Here is a 19,508-nt window from a genome sequence, read left to right as displayed (position 1 = left end):
AGCTTGTTGGATGGTGGCTCACAAATTGTATCAATGGATGCGGAGGTTGCTAAGAAATTAGCAGTCCCTTGGGATCCTGATATAACCATTCAAATGCAAACTGCGAATAGAACTCTGGAAAAGACCCCCTTGGTCTCGCCAAAAATGTTCCATTTAACTTCGGAGGAATTATGATTTACCTGCAAGTGCATGTAATACGGGACCCAGCCTATAAAGTACTATTGGGCAGGCCCTTTGACGTGTTAACAGGGAGCGTGGTCGTAAACTCTACGGACGGAGGACAGACGGTAACCATAACGGATCCAAACTCTGGCAGAAGAGCAATGTTACCCACTTTTGACAGAGGAAAACCACCAGTAATGATGAAAATGCACACTGAAGAGGATCTTCAACCGAAAACTGAGAAAGTTTTTCAACCCTCGATGATTTGATTGAAAAAGATCAAGGAGAAATCGCGATAGCTTTCGAAGAAGACGGTGCGGGAGGATATAAAGTCCTATCGTACGCCTTACCAATGGACGATCAATTCTCTGAAGAAGAGACTAGGAATTTGTATCTTACAAAATACTTAAAACATGAAAAAGAAAAGATGACAGACAAGGCGGCTAGTACGGTTCTGGTAAACTACTTAGAAAAATATTATTCTAAGCAAAGTCAAGAATCGGGCACCGCATCTACAGTGGAAACCATGATGAATACGATATATAACCATGACGGTAAAGCGCAACCGAGCGAAGTGGAGGGTGAACATCCTGCGACAAGGGAGGTACTGGTAACTAAAAAGTATAAACCAGTCGCACAGAAAATCCGACCCGTCTTTCAGGACCTACCAGATAAATTTCGAATTATTCGGGATATAAAAGGCGATCCAATGGACACCTTGCCAAAGCTGAATAGAAACCCACCAAAATTCACACCCACGGGACGCTATACTGAAGAGCGAAGAGAGCAATTTGACAAAGTTCATGACGGCGATTTCTTGTGGCCAGAGGAGCGCAAACTACTACATTATTTTATGATGGAAAACAACGAAGCCTTTGCTTGGGATGATAGTGAGAGGGGGAGCTTCAAAACAGAATACTTCCCACCCGTAGACATTCCAATAATTCCACATACGCCGTGGGTTTTGAAAAATATTCCAATACCTCCTGGACTTTATCAAGAAGTGTGCAGAATTATTAAGACCAAATTGGATGCTGGGGTATATGAACCCTCAAATTCTTCTTATAGGTCAAGATGGTTTTGTGTATTAAAGAAAGATGGAAAAAGTTTGAGGCTTGTACATAGCCTGGAACCTTTAAATGCAGTGACTATAGCGCATTCAGGGTTACCACCGGCAACCGATGCACTTGCTACGCATTTCGCTGGTCGTGCTTGCGGAGGAATGTTTGATTTATACGTAGGATATGATGAAAGGCTCTTGGCAGAAACTTCCAGGGATCTGACTACATTTCAAACACCTTTTGGAGCTTTAAGGCTTGTCACTCTACCCATGGGTTGGACAAATTCCGTTCCAATTTTCCATGATGATGTTACGTATATTTTACAAGAAGAAATTCCTGAAGTAACTGTACCATATATTGATGATGTGCCTGTCAGAGGTCCTGCAACAAGGTATGAGTTGCCAGATGGAAAATATGAGACTATACCTGAAAATAGCGGTATAAGAAGGTTCATAATGGAACACTTCGAAAATGCTAACAGGGTAGTTCATAGGATGAAATATGCTGGAGGAACCTTTTCGGGATTTAAGTCGGTAATTTGTGCGGCTGAAATAACAGTAGTAGGCCACCTATGCACTTATGAAGGCAGAAAACCGGAAACTGAAAGAATGAAAGTTATAGATCTTTGGGGACCTTGTAAAGACCTACATGATGTCAGGGCTTTTCTAGGAACTGTAGGGGTCTGCAGAATGTTTATTGAGAATTTTGCAAAGAAAGCAGAACCTCTCAACGATTTATGCAAAAAGGGAGCTCCTTTTGTATGGGGACCGGCACAAGAAAAGTCTATGGACAAATTGAAATCCTCACTTCGCGAAAGTAAAGCGCTCGTGCCGTTGGATTACGAAAATAATCCTAACCCAGTGGTACTAGCTGTAGACACCTCTTGGAAAGCGGTTGGGTTCTACATATATCAGGATAGCCATACGACTGGGCTTAGGCAGTATGCCAGGTTCGGTTCTATAACTTTGAATGATAGAGAAGCTCGATTTTCTCAACCAAAAAGAGAATTATTTGGTTTAATGCGATCTTTACAAGCTGCATCATACTGGCTTCTAGGATGTCGAAAACTAATTGTGGAAACAGACGCGAAATACCTGTCTGGTATGCTTCGAAACCCTGAAATGGGACCGAATGCAACCATCAACAGATGGATTGACGCATGTCTAATGTTCCATTTTAAGTTACAGCATGTCCAAGGAAAGACCTTTGGCGCAGATGGATTATCACGCAGAAACGCTCAACCAGGTGACGATGTGTATCCACCTTCAGATGAACATCTCGACGAACCCATTGGTGTCATTGAAGTGTTACCAGATCCAGATGGAGGGGAGCCCCCTTTGGATTTCGAAACCTTCAAAGATCAAATTGACTCAAGGGGGGGATATATCCAACAATTGGCTCTAGACATCTCAGATTTTAAGGATGAACTAGACAGGGAAATAGCAATGACACAGAAAATAGCTAAAGATGTGAAAACAAGAGTGGACAATGATCCAGATCATACAAAAAGCAGCCCAGAACAGAAGGAATTTCTTCGAACTTACATGATTTCGACTTTAACTTCACCAGGCCTGGAGGCCAGGTTTGACGAACTAGAAACAGAGCAACCTTACCCGGAAACTCATAGGTCATTCATTGGACAGTCACAGGATGAATTCCTTCTTATACTAAGAGAATGGCTGAAAAATCCTAAAAAGATCGAAGGATATTCTGATAAAAAGTATGGCGCTTTCGTAAGATTTGCAAAAAGTTTCTTCCTAGACAAAGAAGATAGATTATATCGTCGAAGCATTGAATCACGTCACAAGCTAGTGGTCGACAAGTCTCACCGAATGTACATGATGAGATCTGCACACGATGCTATGGGACATAGGGGAGCATATGCAACGCAGAATATGTTAACGGAGCGTTTTTGGTGGCCTGAAATCGAAAGAGACGTACATTGGTATGTGAAAACATGCCAGCGTTGTCAGGAACGAACCAAGCGTGTGGTGGAAATCCCTCCCACCGTGACACATACACCATCTATTTTCCAACGACTACACGCTGATACCGTACACATGACTCCGAAATCAAATGGATGTAAGTACATCGTCCATGGGAGGTGTGCACTGTCAAGCTGGGTTGAAGGAAAACCCCTAAAAAGTGAAACTGCAAGAACTGTCGGCTTATGGCTTTTTGAAGAAGTCATCTGCAGATGGGGTTGTCTAGAAGTAATAATAACTGACAATGGTTCGGTTTTCCTTGCTGCTGTAAAATGGCTCGAAGAAAAATATGGGATAAAGGGTATTAGGATATCTCCGTATAATTCTAAGGCAAATGGCAGAATCAAAAGGCCCCATTGGGATATTATACAAATGCTCACAAAGTGCTGTGGACCCAAGAACCTTGCCAAGTGGTATTGGTTCTTTTGGCAAGTACTTTGGGCTGACAGGATCATGATTAGAAAAAGATTTGGTTGTTCGCCGTTCTTTATGGTAACAGGCGCACATCCAATATTACCTCTCGACGTACAGGAGGCTACCTGGTTAGTAAAATTACCAGATCGTATGTTGTCCACTGCAGAATTGATTGGCTATAGAGCCAAAGCATTAGCAAAACACAGGCAGCATGTGGCGGAAATGCGTGAGAGGGTCACCTTAGAAAAAGTGAAAAGAGTGGCAAAATATGAACTAAGCCACCGCCATAAAATCAGTGGTCGAATGATAAACCCGAGAGACCTGGTGCTTATCAGAAATTCACAAGTATCCTCGTCATTAAATAGTAAAATGCAACCAAGATACCTGGGACCTATGATTGTGGTACGTCGAACAAAGGGAGGTTCATATATAGTTTGTGAACTGGACGGATCAGTCAATCACAATAAAATTGGAGCGTTCAGAGTCATTCCGTATTTCGCAAGAGAAAGGATCGACTTACCTGAGCACTTCAGTACACTTATTGATGCAAGCAATGAGGAACTGGATGAAATCGAAAACACAGGCGTTGAAGAAAGACCTAACGCAAGAGATTACTACTTTGAAGGAGTTAATCTTGATGGGTCTTCCGCAGATGAATCCGGGGACTTAGAAGAAATCGAAGATTTAAGTGAAGAAGAGGCTTAGTAGACTTATGCTTTAAAATTGGCTAAAAAGTTTAATAAAAACCTCCAGCAGTTTATAAACATAATGCGCAAGCGCCTTCTAGATTTTCCATGCGTAGTCAACTATACATGCGGGCTCTAGGTGTCCGTCTACAAAAAAGTTCGGATAGTTCTACTACTCCTTAGTTACTTCACGCTCAGCAATCTGGGCAAGGGCAATTTCGTAATCAGCGACAAGTACATCGCGAAGACGAAGCTCCAAGTCGAGGCGCTGCATGCTAAGAAGAACGCGTTCACGAAGATCGACCTCTTGCTGCTTGAAATAAGCAAGGGTGGGATAAGCCGGCATGCGGTTGGTAACAGCAGCATGTGCGCGCGCTAAGATCTCCCTGTACAGAGGGTTGTCGATGAGCAAGGAGTTGGCAGACTTGTCTATAACAAAGGACGAGCGCGTTAGTTTACGATTTATGAAGATAAAAGATAAATACGAACTTTGACGAGACTGAAGATCTGCTAAACCACTAATAAAGGGCGGTTCAGTACGAGGGCGTTTGTCGCCAGCGCAACTGCCTTTGGCATGCTCGACGACGAGGGCCTTGTGAAATTCGCGACTGTTAGTGTCCATGCCTGGAACAGCGTCATAGGGAATGCTGACCGTTTCGGCACGCTTGGATTTGGCTGGGGTCTGTAAGTTAACAACGTGGCAGTGGACTCACGCAATAATAGCAGCTTACCTTGGGACCAGAGGCAGCGCGCTTCTTGCCTTTCTCTTTGGGAGAGGAAGCAGCGTCCTTGACTTCTTCGTCACCAAAGAGGTTGTCCACTGCCATCTGAGCAAAGCGGTACGCAATGTTAAAATTGTGTTCTGCTCAAAAGAAAATAAAAAATAACACACGGTGTCAGCTGCAGTGATAGCGTTGGGGCCATCACACCCACCCATCAATCCGAGGGGCCGGGGACAATCTCGACCTCGTCATCCTTGTCCTCAACGACAGCCTTGGACTTGACAAGCTTGCGGGGACGCTGTTTCAAAATGTGTCCGCGCTGCGTTAATAAAATGAGAAAAGATGAACAAAATAAGTATAAACGTGCCTTGGCTTTAGCGGCGGCCATTACCTCTGCAATCTCAGCCTGAGCCTGAGCTTGAGCAGTAACAGGTGGTGGAACGACCTGCGCAGCGGCGCGCGCGGCGAGAACGGTGCGACAATATTCTTTGATAGTGTCGAGGTCGGCTGGGGGCGCGATGGCGTGAACTCCAGTGCTGCGGGTATTGTACTCGCCTCTAACAAGGAAAAGCACGTTGTGCATTGGCTGGTGCATAAGCAGACACGGATCCTTGGTGTCGATAAGCTGAACCTAGTCAAGTGCGCAGTATTAGCCTTTGTTCGAAGAAATAGAGAATACAAAGTTTATAACAGAAAAATTCACGACTTACACAGTAATTAGCGGCTACGCCAAGAATGGTGGGAGCGGCAGCGCTGTTCAGTCCCTCTTTCATGTCCTGATAAGTTTTGAAGGCAGTGAGAGCGGACTCGCGAAGCTTGACAGCGGCGGGAAGAGCGTTGTGTGGAATAGACATAATGAGCGAGTGGTAAAATGAGAGTGCGTGGTAGAAAAGCAAAAAACTGTTCTGTCCGAAAATTTTTCGCCACTGCCTGCTTTTATATGTGTGTCTGAGACCAAGGCATGCGCGTTCCGAAATTCCGCGTTGCAATTCACTTGAAGCATGAAAAATTTGGAGTTGCGCGTTCCAGCACGATCACGTCTAAAAATAGAATAAACTTTCCGAGCCTTGGATTTCCCGCGCCACGTGACCTATGAACTTAGTCGTTTTGACTGAGGACAGTCAATATTTAGTGAGGGGGAGGGATCAAGGCTACCTTGATAGATAAAAAATTCGATTTCATGATTCACTAAAACCACCAAGGGGAAAAGAGTCATAAAAACGCGAACTAGAGACAATAAAACCCTAAGGCAGAATGAATTTGATAGAAAAATGCGAAATAAAGTCGAAAATTCACAAGTTCACACTCTAGAAAGCATGCAAAAAGGCTCTCACTTAGGAACAAATCTCAAAGTTCAAGAAAGACAAAGTCAAGATTCTACTATAAGGACAGCAGAATCTAACTACAAAAGATGATGACACAAAAAGGTTGATATAGAAAGTCCAAAAAACTAAGATGTCCGAATGCATGCCAAGTAAAAGAGTCCGTAAAAACAAGCGCACCTACTCCTCGTCAACAAGCTCGTCGATAACCTCCTCCTCCTCCTCCTGAGAATGGGCGGAAGGTGGAAGACCAGGCGAAGCAACGGCGATAGAAGGAATAAGGGACAGCGAGCGGACGCGGCGTTGACGAGGTGTCAGAGATGAAGGCCCAGCAATGGGAGGAGAATCGTCTCGCTGAAAAAGTGAGACGAGTCTCTCCAAATCGGCCGTCGTTGAACCCGCAGGCACTGGGACCCCCTGAGTATCTACAAAGTCTTGAACGAAGCTGTACCACGAGCCGAACTCCTTGCGAGTCTCGAAAACAGTGCCTAGAAGAGTTCCAGGCTCGGCGGTGAGACACAGGTCCGCGATGGCGTTTGCGAACTCTCGAAGATTGGCGTCGCGACGATGGCGAATGGCCTCAAGGACTGCGGATAGGGTGCGCATATGAAGCGTGTCTTCTTCGATGGACTCCATCAGCGCAGATATAGCTAGAAAAATAAGTGAAAAGTCATTAAAAAGACTATAAAATAAAAATAAAATAAAATAAATCATACCTGAAGGCGCATGAATAGCCAACCGGTTACGGATGACATCCCTGACGGCCCCTCGGCGTTCATCATTCAGATAGTACTCACATGAAGAAACATGCGCCGCGTCGCAAGGACCGCAGGGAGTGCCCCACCCACGAAAGGTGCAGTTCTTGACAGCGGAATCCTTGCGCGCAGAGCACTGAAGGCAAGGTTCGGGCATCTAATAAAACAGGTATCAGTACCTATGAAAACTCAGACAAAAATGAGAGGAGGAGACATACATGGATTTGTGTACCCTTAAGAACCGCGGGGAGCTCTTTAAGCCCAAATCTAGCAGTGGCACGTTCTAAAAAGAAAGTCAGCAGGGTAACCAAAATACTAGTAAAATAACGACTTACTAAATCGCTTCTTGTCGAACACGATGGGCTCTTGGAAAATAATGGGAGCTGGAAAAAACCCGAATTATAAAGTTAAAAAGCAAATTGAGAAAGAGAAAAAGCTTACACTTCTTACGAGGGCGACCGCGACGCTTGGGTTGAACAGAAGTTTCCTTCTGCTTGACCACCGGTGGCTTAAAGGCAGTACGCTTGGCGGAACTACGAGTAGTAGGAGGAGTCCTCGCCCGAGCCTTTCCCTTGTCAACTCGAGATGAACCTGCAACAGGCGGAGGCGTCTTGGCGCGAGCCTTGCCCTTGTCTGCATGCAAAGGCCTAGCGAGAGGCACAGAGTCCGACGAGCTCGAACGGGAACGGTTGGGATGTTGGATGGCCTCGTCATCAGACGAGGGTTTCTCAATAATCTTGCGTCGTTTACCTGGCTAAGAAACCAAAAAAGTTAGTAAAAATGTCTAAGCAGAGGAAAATGAAGAAACTTACAGGGCCAATAGCCAGCTTCAAGGGCGTTGAAGACGGAGGATCGATGATCTCGACCACATCCGAATCTTCGTCCATGACCATGGCACGAGTACACTTCGACCTTCGAACAGGGACAGGCGGCGTCGAGTCAGGCGAGGAAACTGGCAGGGACTCTGGGCCAGGGCTCGGTAGAAACAACAGATCGGATCCCGTAGGAGAAGGGGACTGAACGACACGAGCTCGACCTCGGGGAGTAATGATCCCCGGAGGTGACGAAGACCCGCGGTCGCTCGGCGCGTCCTCCTCTCCTATGTACCCCGTGGTAAAGCTGGAGTCTAGGCATTCGCCCTAGAAAGATAAAAATCATTAGAAGAAAAATAAAAAGAAAGAACGGAAGAAAGTTACTTACAGGGCTATAAAGCGCATGACCATCCAATGGTTCTTGCAGCCATTCCTCCCAGGCAGTACTTTGGTTGCGTTCTTCAACGCGTTGGGCGGCATTGTAAACGGACGCCAGTAAACGAGACTCGTGTGGCGTAGGACCACCAGGACGAGCGAGGATGTCTAAAAACAATGCTAACTAAGGCAATAAAAAGTCGAAAATCAGCAGAGAATAAAAGAAAAGAACAGAGACTCACCATATAACTATGCAGGCGGTATAGCATAGCCATAATCTCGGCCTCAGACATAGCGTTGAGGCGGGAACGCGAGAAGAGGTCAATGCCGACTTCGAACGCTTGAACGGCGGCGCGACAACCAAGGAATGCGGTAGGCATGGTGGGGAAAGTTAGAAAGAAATTGTGACAATCGCTCCCATAAAGCATGAAGTTTATAGGAACGTCAGGCGGAACATACGGAATAGCGAGGCACTTTCCGAAGAATAGTCTACGGGAGAAGATTGCTGAGAATCCCTCGGTTCCGTCGACCCTGAAAATCTTAATGGACGTCAAAAACGTTAATCAACTAAGGCGTACCTAGGCAACAATAGGAATATGATGTCATGTCTTCGAAGAATAACGCGCCTGCACTAGTAATAGTAATTGACGCCGAAAGATAAAAGACACGCTTGACAGACGGTGATCTTTTGAAGACATATCAATATAAAATCCAGAAAAACACGAGGGGAACGTCCTCATACGGGGATCTAGTGATGACCGAGGACGGTCAGTATTATAGTGAGGGGGAGATGATACAGAGTGTAACAATACACCCGTAAAAATGCGAATTTTAGCGATTTCTCCTATAAAACCTCCTATAGTAGAAATACAGTCACATTGATCATAAGGATCGTTAGACGCAACCCGGTCTAGTCGATTAAAGTTTACATCCGAGAAATGTGCACGCCTTAGACAGTAGGAATTGCGGTCGGTTCGTGACCGAATCACCTCAATATACTCGAAGTCTAATAAAAGGCTACACTACCATGAAATAGTACGCTACCGAGTGTTCTAGAGTAAAAACACCCCCGCGCAGGGTGTTGGAGTTTACACCAAACCAGGGTCTCACCTTATTATGGATTAAAAGATATTAATTCTAAAGATAAACGCGCAAGCGTAGAAACTCGACGCGTACCTGACGCGAGAAGTCATTCGGTCACGTGCTACGAAGCATGATCCAAGAAGTCATGTGGAGAAACGCATCACGCGCATCAACACATCACAAATCATGGCATCATTGACCCAAGAAAACTAAGCTTCGTGAAATATTCCGAAGCCTGCCAAAAGAGAAAAAACTATGAACGATTTGCCGTGCGGTCCGAGGCCCGGGCATAGACTCTACACTGTGTCCGCACGTAAAACAATACCTTTTGTTCCGAAAAGGTCTACTAGACTTAGACAAGTGATATAAAATATACAAAAAACGTTTCCCCGAACTTCTACTTAAGTTCTAACAAAACAAGTGTGGTAATTCTGTTTACCGTACGAACCCGAACTCGAAGTACCGAGCACGTACCTGTGGTGATAAGTGTTTAAGGTGTTTGTGTGTGTGTGTTGTTTAGGTGTTCACGCATCTTGTCAGCGTGTCCGATTACACTATTCTCACTCCCGCGTGACACGGTCTTCTCACAGCCACATGTCCACCTACCATCACTGACCTCTTTTCCACAAGACTCAGTTGTTTTCCCGACGGCTGGCCCTTCTGTCGATCCGCCAGCTCTCACACCGGATGAACAAGCCCATGTTCATCTACCATCACCGCCAGCTGTACACCCCGTTGAAGCACCGTCAATCCCACGAATTCTGGCCAAGCCGCCATCATCCATGAATCCCCTTCCTAATCCTCGATTCGCCTCGCAGATGCGGCCCATCTTCACAGACCAATCAAAGCGTGAACAGGAGTTACGAGAAAACACCCGTGTTGTGGAGGAACAGCGGCTTGCTGCAATCAAGAAAGTGAAGCATACCGTTACTGTGTGCACGTGGCTCTCGGTAGGTTTCCAAATCATTGTAGTATCACCTGTTATTCACCTGCTTGAAGGATGACGATGGGCCCGAGGAATTCATCCACCAGGGTGGCTTCGTCTGGCCCAATTTCTGTATATCAACCTCCCTTCTTGCTGCCGCCGGCTTTCAAACAAGCAATGAGGATGCCTGGTACCATTTGTACAACCGTTCACGCTGCTCGTGGCAACGGTTCAAGGCCAATCACGTCATTGCCGTGGATATGACGACGGAGGTCCTCATCAAAGATGTCAATGTGAAGACCTGCCATCGTCTCAGTGACTACCTTGCCGACAGCAGGATAAACTCTACTCCAAAAAACTTTCAAACGAACCTTCGTGCTGAGCGAGTGAGCATCAAGGTCAAACTCGACCGCCAGTTCATGGAGTTGAATCCATCCACCCCTCACTCTTCCACTCCCTCTCAATCCAAACGACCTCGTAAGGTCTCTTGGCCACGCACTTCCATCGCACTGACCACCACACAACCGCCATCCTCCAGTACTGCCACAGATAGCGAGTTGTCGTCTGACATGTATTGTACACCAGTCAAACGTCGCAAACTGCCTGCTGGCAATTCCTCTAGGACAACTGCACCAGTCAGCTCAAGCACCATTCTAGGAGAAGACAAACGGTGGCCCTCTGACTACCGGGTTCGCGATGTCATCCATGTCCTGCATAGCTGCAAACCACCTCCACCACGAACAACCATTGCCCAACACTTCTATTCGTTGACCGGCATACCTTTCAAGAGCTCGACGTACTACGACGCATGGTCCAGGTGGGATGAAGCCACACAAGAGCAACGTGATCATGCTGAAGGGTGTGGCAAGGATGGTCTTTGGAAAGACTTTGCGGTTCGTGTTTCTCTTGAGAAAATGAGACTCAAGGTGGCTCGCCAACGGGTCCTGCGGCGCCAACGCACTGCTGAAGCTGAGGAAAGTGATGGTAGTGATGACAGCGTCATCAGTTTCTCTACGCTGTCGTCTGATTAAATTAACATATATACCATGTCTTGTCCTCGTTATGTACGATGTCTTGTTCTAGTTATGCCCATTCTCGTTATGTATGTATTTTGAATAAAAAGCTGGTACCTCATCAATGTGGAGAATTGGGTGGTTTAGCTCCACCATTGGGGGTTAAGGCCTTGGCTTGTAAGCTTTGCCTTAGTTGCCCTATTCCTCATCATGACCATTTCATCCAGGAAAAAATCGAACATATCCACCGCCATCTCTCGTCAAATTGAATGGAATCCGCCCAACCAGACATTTGTTTGCTCTGCTATCGAGGTGTTGAACCACCAGTTCCTTCTGTTCTCACCAAGAAGCTCTGGAAAGAGTGCCGGATTGCAGTTGCTTTGACAGAAAGTGTCCGACACAGCATGTTTGTTGGTGAAATGGAAGACGTCAACGGCAAGCCCAACATTGTTGAAATCTGAGTCATCTTTGACGTGCTTTGCAACACTACAATTGTTGTCGAAGATTATGTGGTTGGGCATGAACCCGCCCCGGTAAGTTCGCTTTATCATCTCCTACGGCCCAACGTGAATCAACAATGTACTTCATAAAAATTAAATTCCGCTTACCACAACTGCAGTTATTGACTCTGCATAGTAAAACGTCTCTCTAGCTATGATCATTCCGCAAGGGGCAACAAGAATTTGCTCATTGTGAGTCCGCAAACGGCCAAATTGCGCACGGATTTTCTTTTTTGCTGCTGGGAGCGCGGGAGCTGCCAGTGAGGTTTGTGTGATTAGGTTAGTAGCGCTAGTCCCAATAGTTGGATTCAACGAGGCCCGAGCAAGAGCTGTTTGGGTTATCGGGTCAGCCTCGGAAGGGATCACTCGGTCGCCAACAATCTCATATGTCTCGTCAAGGTCGTCACCTTGTTCAATGATATGAGCCACCGGCAAGTCAAGAGCCTCACCATTTTTTGGGTGAGCAACCTTTGCTCTCTTCAGCTTCTCCTTCAGTTGGAATGCCGCCTGCCCACGTTCAACATGGACACCCTCAACCTGCTGATGAATGGGGTTATTACATGTCTGTTTGTCAGGTGCCGAAATTTTATCGCTACAGCCTATGATGGCGCATTTTTCGTTGAAATGGACATGTGTAGGACAGAAGCGATGATGCTTGTTGGCAAGAGGATTAGTGCAATGCAGTACGCCGCATGTCGGGCGACCTAGCGTTACCCCGTCCATGACAACCGCATGAACGGTGAGCCCTAAAACGTGCATAGTACATAAAACATCATTCTGATAACAAAAAATTGCTTACCAGTGTGCCCATCATTTACATATTCACGGACACATTTCTGACACCGGTGACAAAGTTCTGGTTGACCATAGAGGCGAATCCGATCATTCCTTTCGTGCATGGCTACCTTGTAACGTTCAGATTGTAAGCCGCCGTGAGGTACCTGAAGGATGGTGTTGCGCCGTTGGTGGTCCTCAAGCAACGCTAACAAAATGAAGGCATGTGCGACATTTTTGCCGTCAAGTTTGCCCTTGAATTTCCAAGACTCGGGGATTTTATCGTTCGTCGTTGTGTTGTGTGTGTTCAAGTAAACGGCGGCGCAATTGGCAAAGGACACCCATGCGACGTTGGTGCTTGTTCGCCACATGTCTATAAGATGACGTTTGATGAATTGGTGATCTGCAATTTGGAAAATGTCAGGTGGATTGTCATAATAGAATCTTCTCTCATTCTTCATGTAAAAATCAAGGTGATAATCGGTCTTGCAGTCTGGACAACTAGATGAGCCTAAATAGAGTGAATTAGGAGGCCAATTAATATACCTTTACAAGTTAGGAAGCAGGAATGAATCGGAATGGGTCCTTCATTAAGTGTGTAGAGGATCCCCTCACGTTGGGTTGCAATCTGGAGTTTTCTTCCATTATCTGTGTGTTTACAATCAGGGTTGGTACAGAGCTGTGAGGGAGGCCACAGATTACAAGCTGAAACTATGTAGTAGCAATGTAATTACTTCGTTGAATATAGAAGTGACTGGTGACAAACTGAATCCTTTATCTGCGCCGTGATTCTTGAAGGCAGCTGACACAGCCTTGTCATCAAGGATACTACAAGCTGACCACACAATCTCTTTTACAACTTTCCAGCACTCCTCGACCTCCTGTTCACTTATAATGCAGCTTGAAGCAAGGAATTCAATTATGCTAACAGGAAGGAACTGAGGAACGATGTCAGGAAGGTGAGACGATTGTTGGGCAAGCAGGATTTCATTTTTGAGTCTTGAGGCATATTGAATAAAGCATGATAGCTTGAGGATGCTGTTTGCAGCATCCTCGCTTATGATAGCGTTAAGTAGGCCTTGCATCGGACGACAGAGATCGCACTATGTGAACGTCAGAGGGAAGCTCGCTCCCTCATAAGTCGATGCTTGTGTGTGACACTGAGGCTTATGACGTCATATGGCCTCGTCAGTTAGGGTAGCCAGAAGTTGCACTTGAGTTGCACAGCTTTTTGACTTGTGAAATTTACGCATTTCCACTCATATAAGGATTTTTCTGTTTTTCTATCAGATTATAAATGGAATTAGTATATATATAACACTGAGGGAAGAATTTATGTGAGGCGGAGAATGAGGCAGAGTCCGGCCTAATCCAGATGAGGCGGAGTTCCCATTTCCGACTTTCTTTGGGAATGGAATGCAACGGAATCCGGTCCTTTGTTTGTTTGTTTTACTTCTGTTACCAAACAAAGGCAACATTACCAAACACCCCCACGACAGCCACGATAAACCGACAACGCCATGCCAACCCACGACGACGACGACTCCACAACGGCGACGACCACCCAGCAACGAACGGCAACGACCACCGCCAGCGACGTGGCAGCCAAATGGACGACAACAACAACACCACCACGATCCACGAGCACCCACCACGATCCACGAGCGCCCACCACGATGACCACGCAAATGCCGCAACGCCACGTCACAACGACGACAACGCGACGAACCCACCACCATCCACGAGCACCCACAACGACCACGCACGCCACAACGCCGACGACGACGACGACGTTGACGTCGTTCGTCACCCGCATCTCACGACCCACGTAATGACCACCCACTGCCCACGAAAACACCATAACACCCACGAAAACACCACGAACACCCACGAAAACACCACGGCGCCCACGAAAACACCACAGCGCCCACGAAAACCACAGGCCGCCCACGAAACGATGCCCAGCGCCCACGAAACGACGCCGAGCGCCCACAAAACGATGCCCAGCGCCCACAAAACGACGCCTAACGCCCACAACGCAACGCCCAGCGGACACGACACCAATGAGGACGACAACACGCGAGGATGACGACACGACGCGATGACGATGCGCGCCAACGAGACCACTCCCTCCCCCTCCCCTGCTGCTCACAACTCCTTCCCTCTCCCTACTGCTCACCCATTACCCACCATCCCCTTCCCCCTCCCTTACTCCCCCTCCTTTCCTGCTCACCACTCCCTCCCTCTCCCTACCCCCTTCATTCCCAACCCCCTCCCTTCATTCCCTACCCCCTTCATTCCCTACCCCCTGTCTTCATTCCCTACCCCCTGCCTTCATTCCCTCATTCCCTACCTCCCCTCTCCCTCACTGCCCTCCCTTCAGTTTTTCCCCCCCTCTAGTTCTTCATTCCCCCAACTCCCCAGCACCCCTACCCCTCCACTCCTTCCCCCTCACTCGCTCCACTCCTCCCCCTCCCTCTATCTAGATTCAATGTAGATAAATTCCATCATGTATTTTTAATAAATGAGTTTAAATGAATCTTCCCTCTTTAAGTATAAATGTCCTAAGGAATCCTAAGATTAAGTTGTCAGCAGAAGGCCTGAGTTAGATTCAGTCACATAATATCTCCTTACTTTGTCCAAGGTCTGATCAGAACTAATACTGAAAACTGATCAGCTTAAAAAGTACTGAGAGAAGTATGCATAAGTGTGTATTGGTGTAAATGTATGTTGTATCTGTGATTTTACTTCTATTCCAGTCCCATTCCTGTGGATTCTGGTCCCATTCCTGTGGATTCCTGTGGATTCCTGCAGATTCCGGTCCCATTCCTGTGGATTCCTGCAGGAATGGGAGGGGCACTGTAAAGTACTGGGTCCAAGGCCCGGGCATAGTATCTAATAATAGAGAGAAAAATCACTAAGCAGACCGTTCGTCTCGGCTGAACCGATCGTGAAAACCGTTTACGGTGATTCCCGTGTATGCATCAATACTGATGCGTCGCGTCACCACAATAGAGAAAACACTACGAAAACTTAAAAGAAGTCAGCTCAGTTGTGCCACACACAACCGAGCCACTTCAAACCTTTACTAAAAATCAGTATTAATTCGTCCGACCTTTCGGACAATGCACGGACATGTAAATATAAATAGAGAACATAGAATAGTATAAAAAGAGGATGTGCGCAGGCTGAAACGCAAGGAATTATCCCCCGCGTTGACCAGCTGTCGCACTCCCAGTAGCATCTGAGGTAGTGGATAAGTTTGTAATCAATTTAAGGACTTTTCTTCGCAGACATAAGTAACGTGTGCCCGGAACCAGCGTGTTAAGTGGGGATCACAAAGCTTTTGTAAGGTTGTCTCGTCAATTAGTAAGAGAGCTCTCTACTATTACCGAGGAATCCAAGTGAGCGTGCTTGAAGAGTCTTTAAGACTAGTTTGGACCGCATCAGAGGCATAATAAAAGCTCAAGGGAGTTATAAAAGTCTACAAAGCACAATTTCCTTGTCATTTCTTCGTATACAGTTAGAACGCAATCCCAGAACACCGAGACAGTCCCAATAAAAGCTGTTTCCCTTCGAAGACTACTAAGTTTCGAATTCTATACTGTGTCCGCACGTAAAACAATACCTTTTGTTCCAAAAAGGTCTACTAGACTTAGACAAGTGATATAAAATATACAAAAAACGTTTCCCCAAACTTCTACTTAAGTTCTAACAAAACAAGTGTGGTAATTCTGTTTACTGTACGAACCCGAACTCGAAGTACCGAGCACGTACCTGTGGTGATAAGTGTTTAAGGTGTTTGTGAGTATGTGTGTTGTTTAGGTGTTCACGCATCTTGTCAGTGCGTCTGATTACACTATTCTCACTCCCGCGTGACACGGTCTTCTCATCTGGAGCCCACCGCGAGGGTTTTCATTTGTTTTGTTTTTCAATTATACTTGAAAAAGTTGTTTGAAAGCGGTTTTCGAATTATTTAAACATCTGTTTGAATCAACCAAAGACCATATAAAATAAAAAAATAGCCTAGTTTCTAATACCAAGAACTAGCATCAAAAGTCGTTTACAACGGCAGCCATAAAAATCAGAGAAACAGCCACATCTAAAAGAGCTAGAGAAGGTCCACAAGTACCCTTACCTCCTACATGGAAACCCAAACGCGCTGCTGAGCCAGTCATACAACGTTACCCGTTAAGAAAAGAAGTACCTCCAAAACCTATACCTAGTCGACCTGCAAAAGCTGTTCGTCAATCTGAACCAAAATCTTCGAACTCAAAAGCCAGAAGAAACCCAATAATCATGCCTGACCCATCGAGTTCAAGCATAGAAGAACCGGCCCCTACAGGTCGGTCTTCACACAGAACCATGCCATTACCCGGTAATAAGGGAGCCCTGTTCTTCGATAAAGAGAAACCAATTGAGCTTCTACGTTTCTTAGACCAAATGGAAGATCTTTTCGCAGAATATGGTATTAATAGTGATGTGGAGAAAAAGAAGAAATTAGGAAAATATACGGATCAACGGACTGAATTCGAATGGAAAGCATTTAAAACATTCGAAGACAGCTCCTTTGACAAGTTTAAAAAGGCTCTAATAGCAGATTACCCTGATGCGCGAAATGCAGGAAAAGGGACCTTAACTGGACTAAGAGCTGTATGTAGAGAAAACAGTCGGCTAGCAGAAAAGAACTTGACAGAGTTGAAAATTTTAACTCGAAGTTTTAGGGCACAACAAAAATTACTCATGGCGCCGCCAGTACTGGTGAGCAACCGAGAGCTAGTTGACATGTTCTTAGGCTGTCTGACAGATTCCTTTGCTGATCAAGTTAAGGCCAGTTTGAATATTGAACAAACTAGAGACCGAAAACAGAAAGGCAACGAGGATGAGACCACTGCTAGAAGAACTGAAGATCCATACGATATCATAGACATCATAGACATGGCAGAAACCATTGCTGGACGTCTTACTGGAGACTCCCAAGACCACCCAAGCAATGCGAGAGCTGTATTGACTGGTAGATCAGTTCAAGCGCGCGAACGGGAAATTAAAACAGAGCATGATGAATTCGAAGAATTGCGAAGTATTACTGCAACGTTCCTTGATCAAATTAAAGTAGATCAAAAACAGAATTCAGAACTTCGTAATATGGTACAAAACATGCAGATAGAAATGAAGAAACTCTTAGAGACTTTAGTTCACCAACAGCCGAATATCAGTAACCCACAAAGCAAAGTGGCGAGTTATAAAATGACTTCAGATGGCTGTTGGTACTGTGATGAACCAGGCCATTTTACTTCGAATTGTCCACATAGAGAAGCACACGTAGCCCAGAAGAAAATCAAGCTTCTTGGGAACCGAATGTATTTTACGCATAATAATACTGCAGTACCAAGAGGGAATGGCGAAAAATCCGTTCGACAAATTGTCGAGGAGGCTAGTAGGCAAAATTTGACTCTACAAAATAATATGTTTGCAGAGCCTGGAGAAGTCTTTAGTCAAGAAGCTGTTGTCCCAGGTATAATCAGGCTACCGGATAATAATAATGGAAATGAAATTTCCGTTTTTACAAACCAGATGCGAGATACAAGAGACGATGTGATTCTCAACATGAACAACCAAGTGTTAAAACTTACCGACATGCTTGCGAACCTTGTTACAAACCCCAATAAAACGAGGGACGTAGACGCGTCGCAGTTTGCCGTCACCTGTAGATCTCAAACCGAGACTCAGGGACAGTCGGGAAACTAAAGAGTCCGATGAAGGGGCCTTCCAGTAAGACTAAACCCAATGCTGGAGAACCAAAGGCACCGGAGGACGCACCAAAGAAAAGGGGTAGGAAAGTTGTGATTATCGAAGAATCAGAGGAAGAAGAAACTCCTCCCGAGAAACCAGAAAATCTCAATGGACCAAAGAAACTTTGAAAAATAATCAAAAATTACTTGAAAGAAATGATGATGTCGAGGATCCTAATCCAAGGCACAAACAATTACCGTATCTCGGTATCCCAGACTTAAATAGTAACGCGAAAGAATCGGTTGAAGAGTATGACCCAGTGCCTTTCTATGAGAAGCGCCCGATAGCATACAAGCATTTAGCTCCAATAGAAAATGTTAAAAATGAGGAACAAGTGTTGAACAGTCTGTTAAAAGCACCTGTTACTCTAAGCGCGGAAGTACTTATGAGCATTTCTCCTGGAGTAAGGCAAGAATTGTTTAAGGCCTTAGCTAAAAAGAAGGTACCAATTCAGACTGCTCACAATCGAAAAGTAACTATAGTCGAGGAGGTTGATAAAGACGCACCTCCAATTAAAAAGCAAGAAGATAATTTTAATTTCGGAAAAATCAATATAAATGACTTGGACATCAAAGCCACTTTTATGTGCACAACAGAGGATGACGGAGTAATACCAAAGGGTTCTATAGTCCTGACAGATCCTGTTGAGCAATATTTGCAAGGCCTAGGCTCATCGGAAACTCCAAAGGAGATTTACGTATCTAAAGAGTCCCATGCTTTAAAATCGATATATCCAGTAATTAATAAGTTTGGTCAAGTAGAGAGCTTGTTGGATGGTGGCTCACAAATTGTATCAATGGATGCGGAGGTTGCTAAGAAATTAGCAGTCCCTTGGGATCCTGATATAACCATTCAAATGCAAAGTGCGAATAGAACTGTGGAAAAGACCCTTGGTCTCGCCAAAAATGTTCCATTTAACTTCGGAGGAATTATGATTTACCTGCAAGTGCATGTAATACGGGACCCAGCCTATAAAGTACTATTGGGCAGGCCCTTTGACGTGTTAACAGGGAGCGTGGTCGTAAACTCTACGGACGGAGGACAGACGGTAACCATAACGGATCCAAACTCTGGCAGAAGAGCAATGTTACCCACTTTTGACAGAGGAAACCACCAGTAATGATGA

At 45.6% G+C, this 19,508-nt stretch overlaps 7 protein-coding genes across 7 annotated transcripts; 4 read left to right on the top strand and 3 right to left on the bottom strand.

Annotated features, from left to right (window-relative positions):
* Window positions 1–170: 170 nt before the first annotated feature.
* Window positions 171–431, top strand: LACBIDRAFT_314759 (uncharacterized protein; the record flags this gene model as incomplete). Its single annotated transcript, XM_001889202.1, has 1 exon — window positions 171–431. One exon carries the CDS (start codon window positions 171–173, stop codon window positions 429–431), a length of 261 nt encoding a protein of 86 aa, XP_001889237.1.
* Window positions 432–4,480: 4,049 nt separating this feature from the next.
* LACBIDRAFT_334425 (uncharacterized protein) lies at window positions 4,481–5,884 on the bottom strand (the record flags this gene model as incomplete). The annotated part of the gene is made up of 6 exons (XM_001889158.1): window positions 4,481–4,737; window positions 4,798–4,990; window positions 5,040–5,135; window positions 5,275–5,349; window positions 5,422–5,661; window positions 5,741–5,884. The coding sequence occupies 6 exons, from the start codon at window positions 5,882–5,884 to the stop codon at window positions 4,481–4,483; spliced, it is 1,005 nt and encodes a 334-aa protein (XP_001889193.1).
* A 648-nt stretch (window positions 5,885–6,532) lies between these two features.
* On the bottom strand, window positions 6,533–8,722 carry LACBIDRAFT_314755 (uncharacterized protein; the record flags this gene model as incomplete). Its single annotated transcript, XM_001889157.1, has 8 exons — window positions 6,533–7,002; window positions 7,069–7,264; window positions 7,326–7,390; window positions 7,443–7,490; window positions 7,549–7,861; window positions 7,920–8,246; window positions 8,308–8,478; window positions 8,537–8,722. 8 exons carry the CDS (start codon window positions 8,720–8,722, stop codon window positions 6,533–6,535), a joined length of 1,776 nt encoding a protein of 591 aa, XP_001889192.1.
* A 910-nt stretch (window positions 8,723–9,632) lies between these two features.
* On the top strand, window positions 9,633–11,333 carry LACBIDRAFT_334423 (uncharacterized protein; the record flags this gene model as incomplete). Its single annotated transcript, XM_001889201.1, has 3 exons — window positions 9,633–9,690; window positions 9,918–10,327; window positions 10,377–11,333. 3 exons carry the CDS (start codon window positions 9,633–9,635, stop codon window positions 11,331–11,333), a joined length of 1,425 nt encoding a protein of 474 aa, XP_001889236.1.
* A 242-nt stretch (window positions 11,334–11,575) lies between these two features.
* Window positions 11,576–13,674, bottom strand: LACBIDRAFT_314754 (uncharacterized protein; the record flags this gene model as incomplete). Its single annotated transcript, XM_001889156.1, has 5 exons — window positions 11,576–11,869; window positions 11,924–12,561; window positions 12,615–13,082; window positions 13,136–13,294; window positions 13,356–13,674. 5 exons carry the CDS (start codon window positions 13,672–13,674, stop codon window positions 11,576–11,578), a joined length of 1,878 nt encoding a protein of 625 aa, XP_001889191.1.
* A 3,214-nt stretch (window positions 13,675–16,888) lies between these two features.
* Window positions 16,889–18,337, top strand: LACBIDRAFT_334420 (uncharacterized protein; the record flags this gene model as incomplete). The annotated part of the gene is made up of 4 exons (XM_001889200.1): window positions 16,889–16,934; window positions 17,028–17,242; window positions 17,314–17,350; window positions 17,385–18,337. The coding sequence occupies 4 exons, from the start codon at window positions 16,889–16,891 to the stop codon at window positions 18,335–18,337; spliced, it is 1,251 nt and encodes a 416-aa protein (XP_001889235.1).
* A 628-nt stretch (window positions 18,338–18,965) lies between these two features.
* Window positions 18,966–19,502, top strand: LACBIDRAFT_314753 (uncharacterized protein; the record flags this gene model as incomplete). The annotated part of the gene is made up of 1 exon (XM_001889199.1): window positions 18,966–19,502. One exon carries the CDS (start codon window positions 18,966–18,968, stop codon window positions 19,500–19,502), a length of 537 nt encoding a protein of 178 aa, XP_001889234.1.
* Between the last annotated feature and the right edge of the window lie 6 nt (window positions 19,503–19,508).

The sequence above is a fragment of the Laccaria bicolor genome, genomic scaffold, assembly GCF_000143565.1.
Source record: "Laccaria bicolor S238N-H82 LACBIscaffold_63 genomic scaffold, whole genome shotgun sequence".
Classification (NCBI taxonomy): Eukaryota; Fungi; Basidiomycota; class Agaricomycetes; order Agaricales; family Hydnangiaceae; genus Laccaria; species Laccaria bicolor.
The sequence above is the reverse complement of the archived record's forward strand: the minus strand, read 5'-3'. Positions and strand labels throughout refer to the sequence as shown.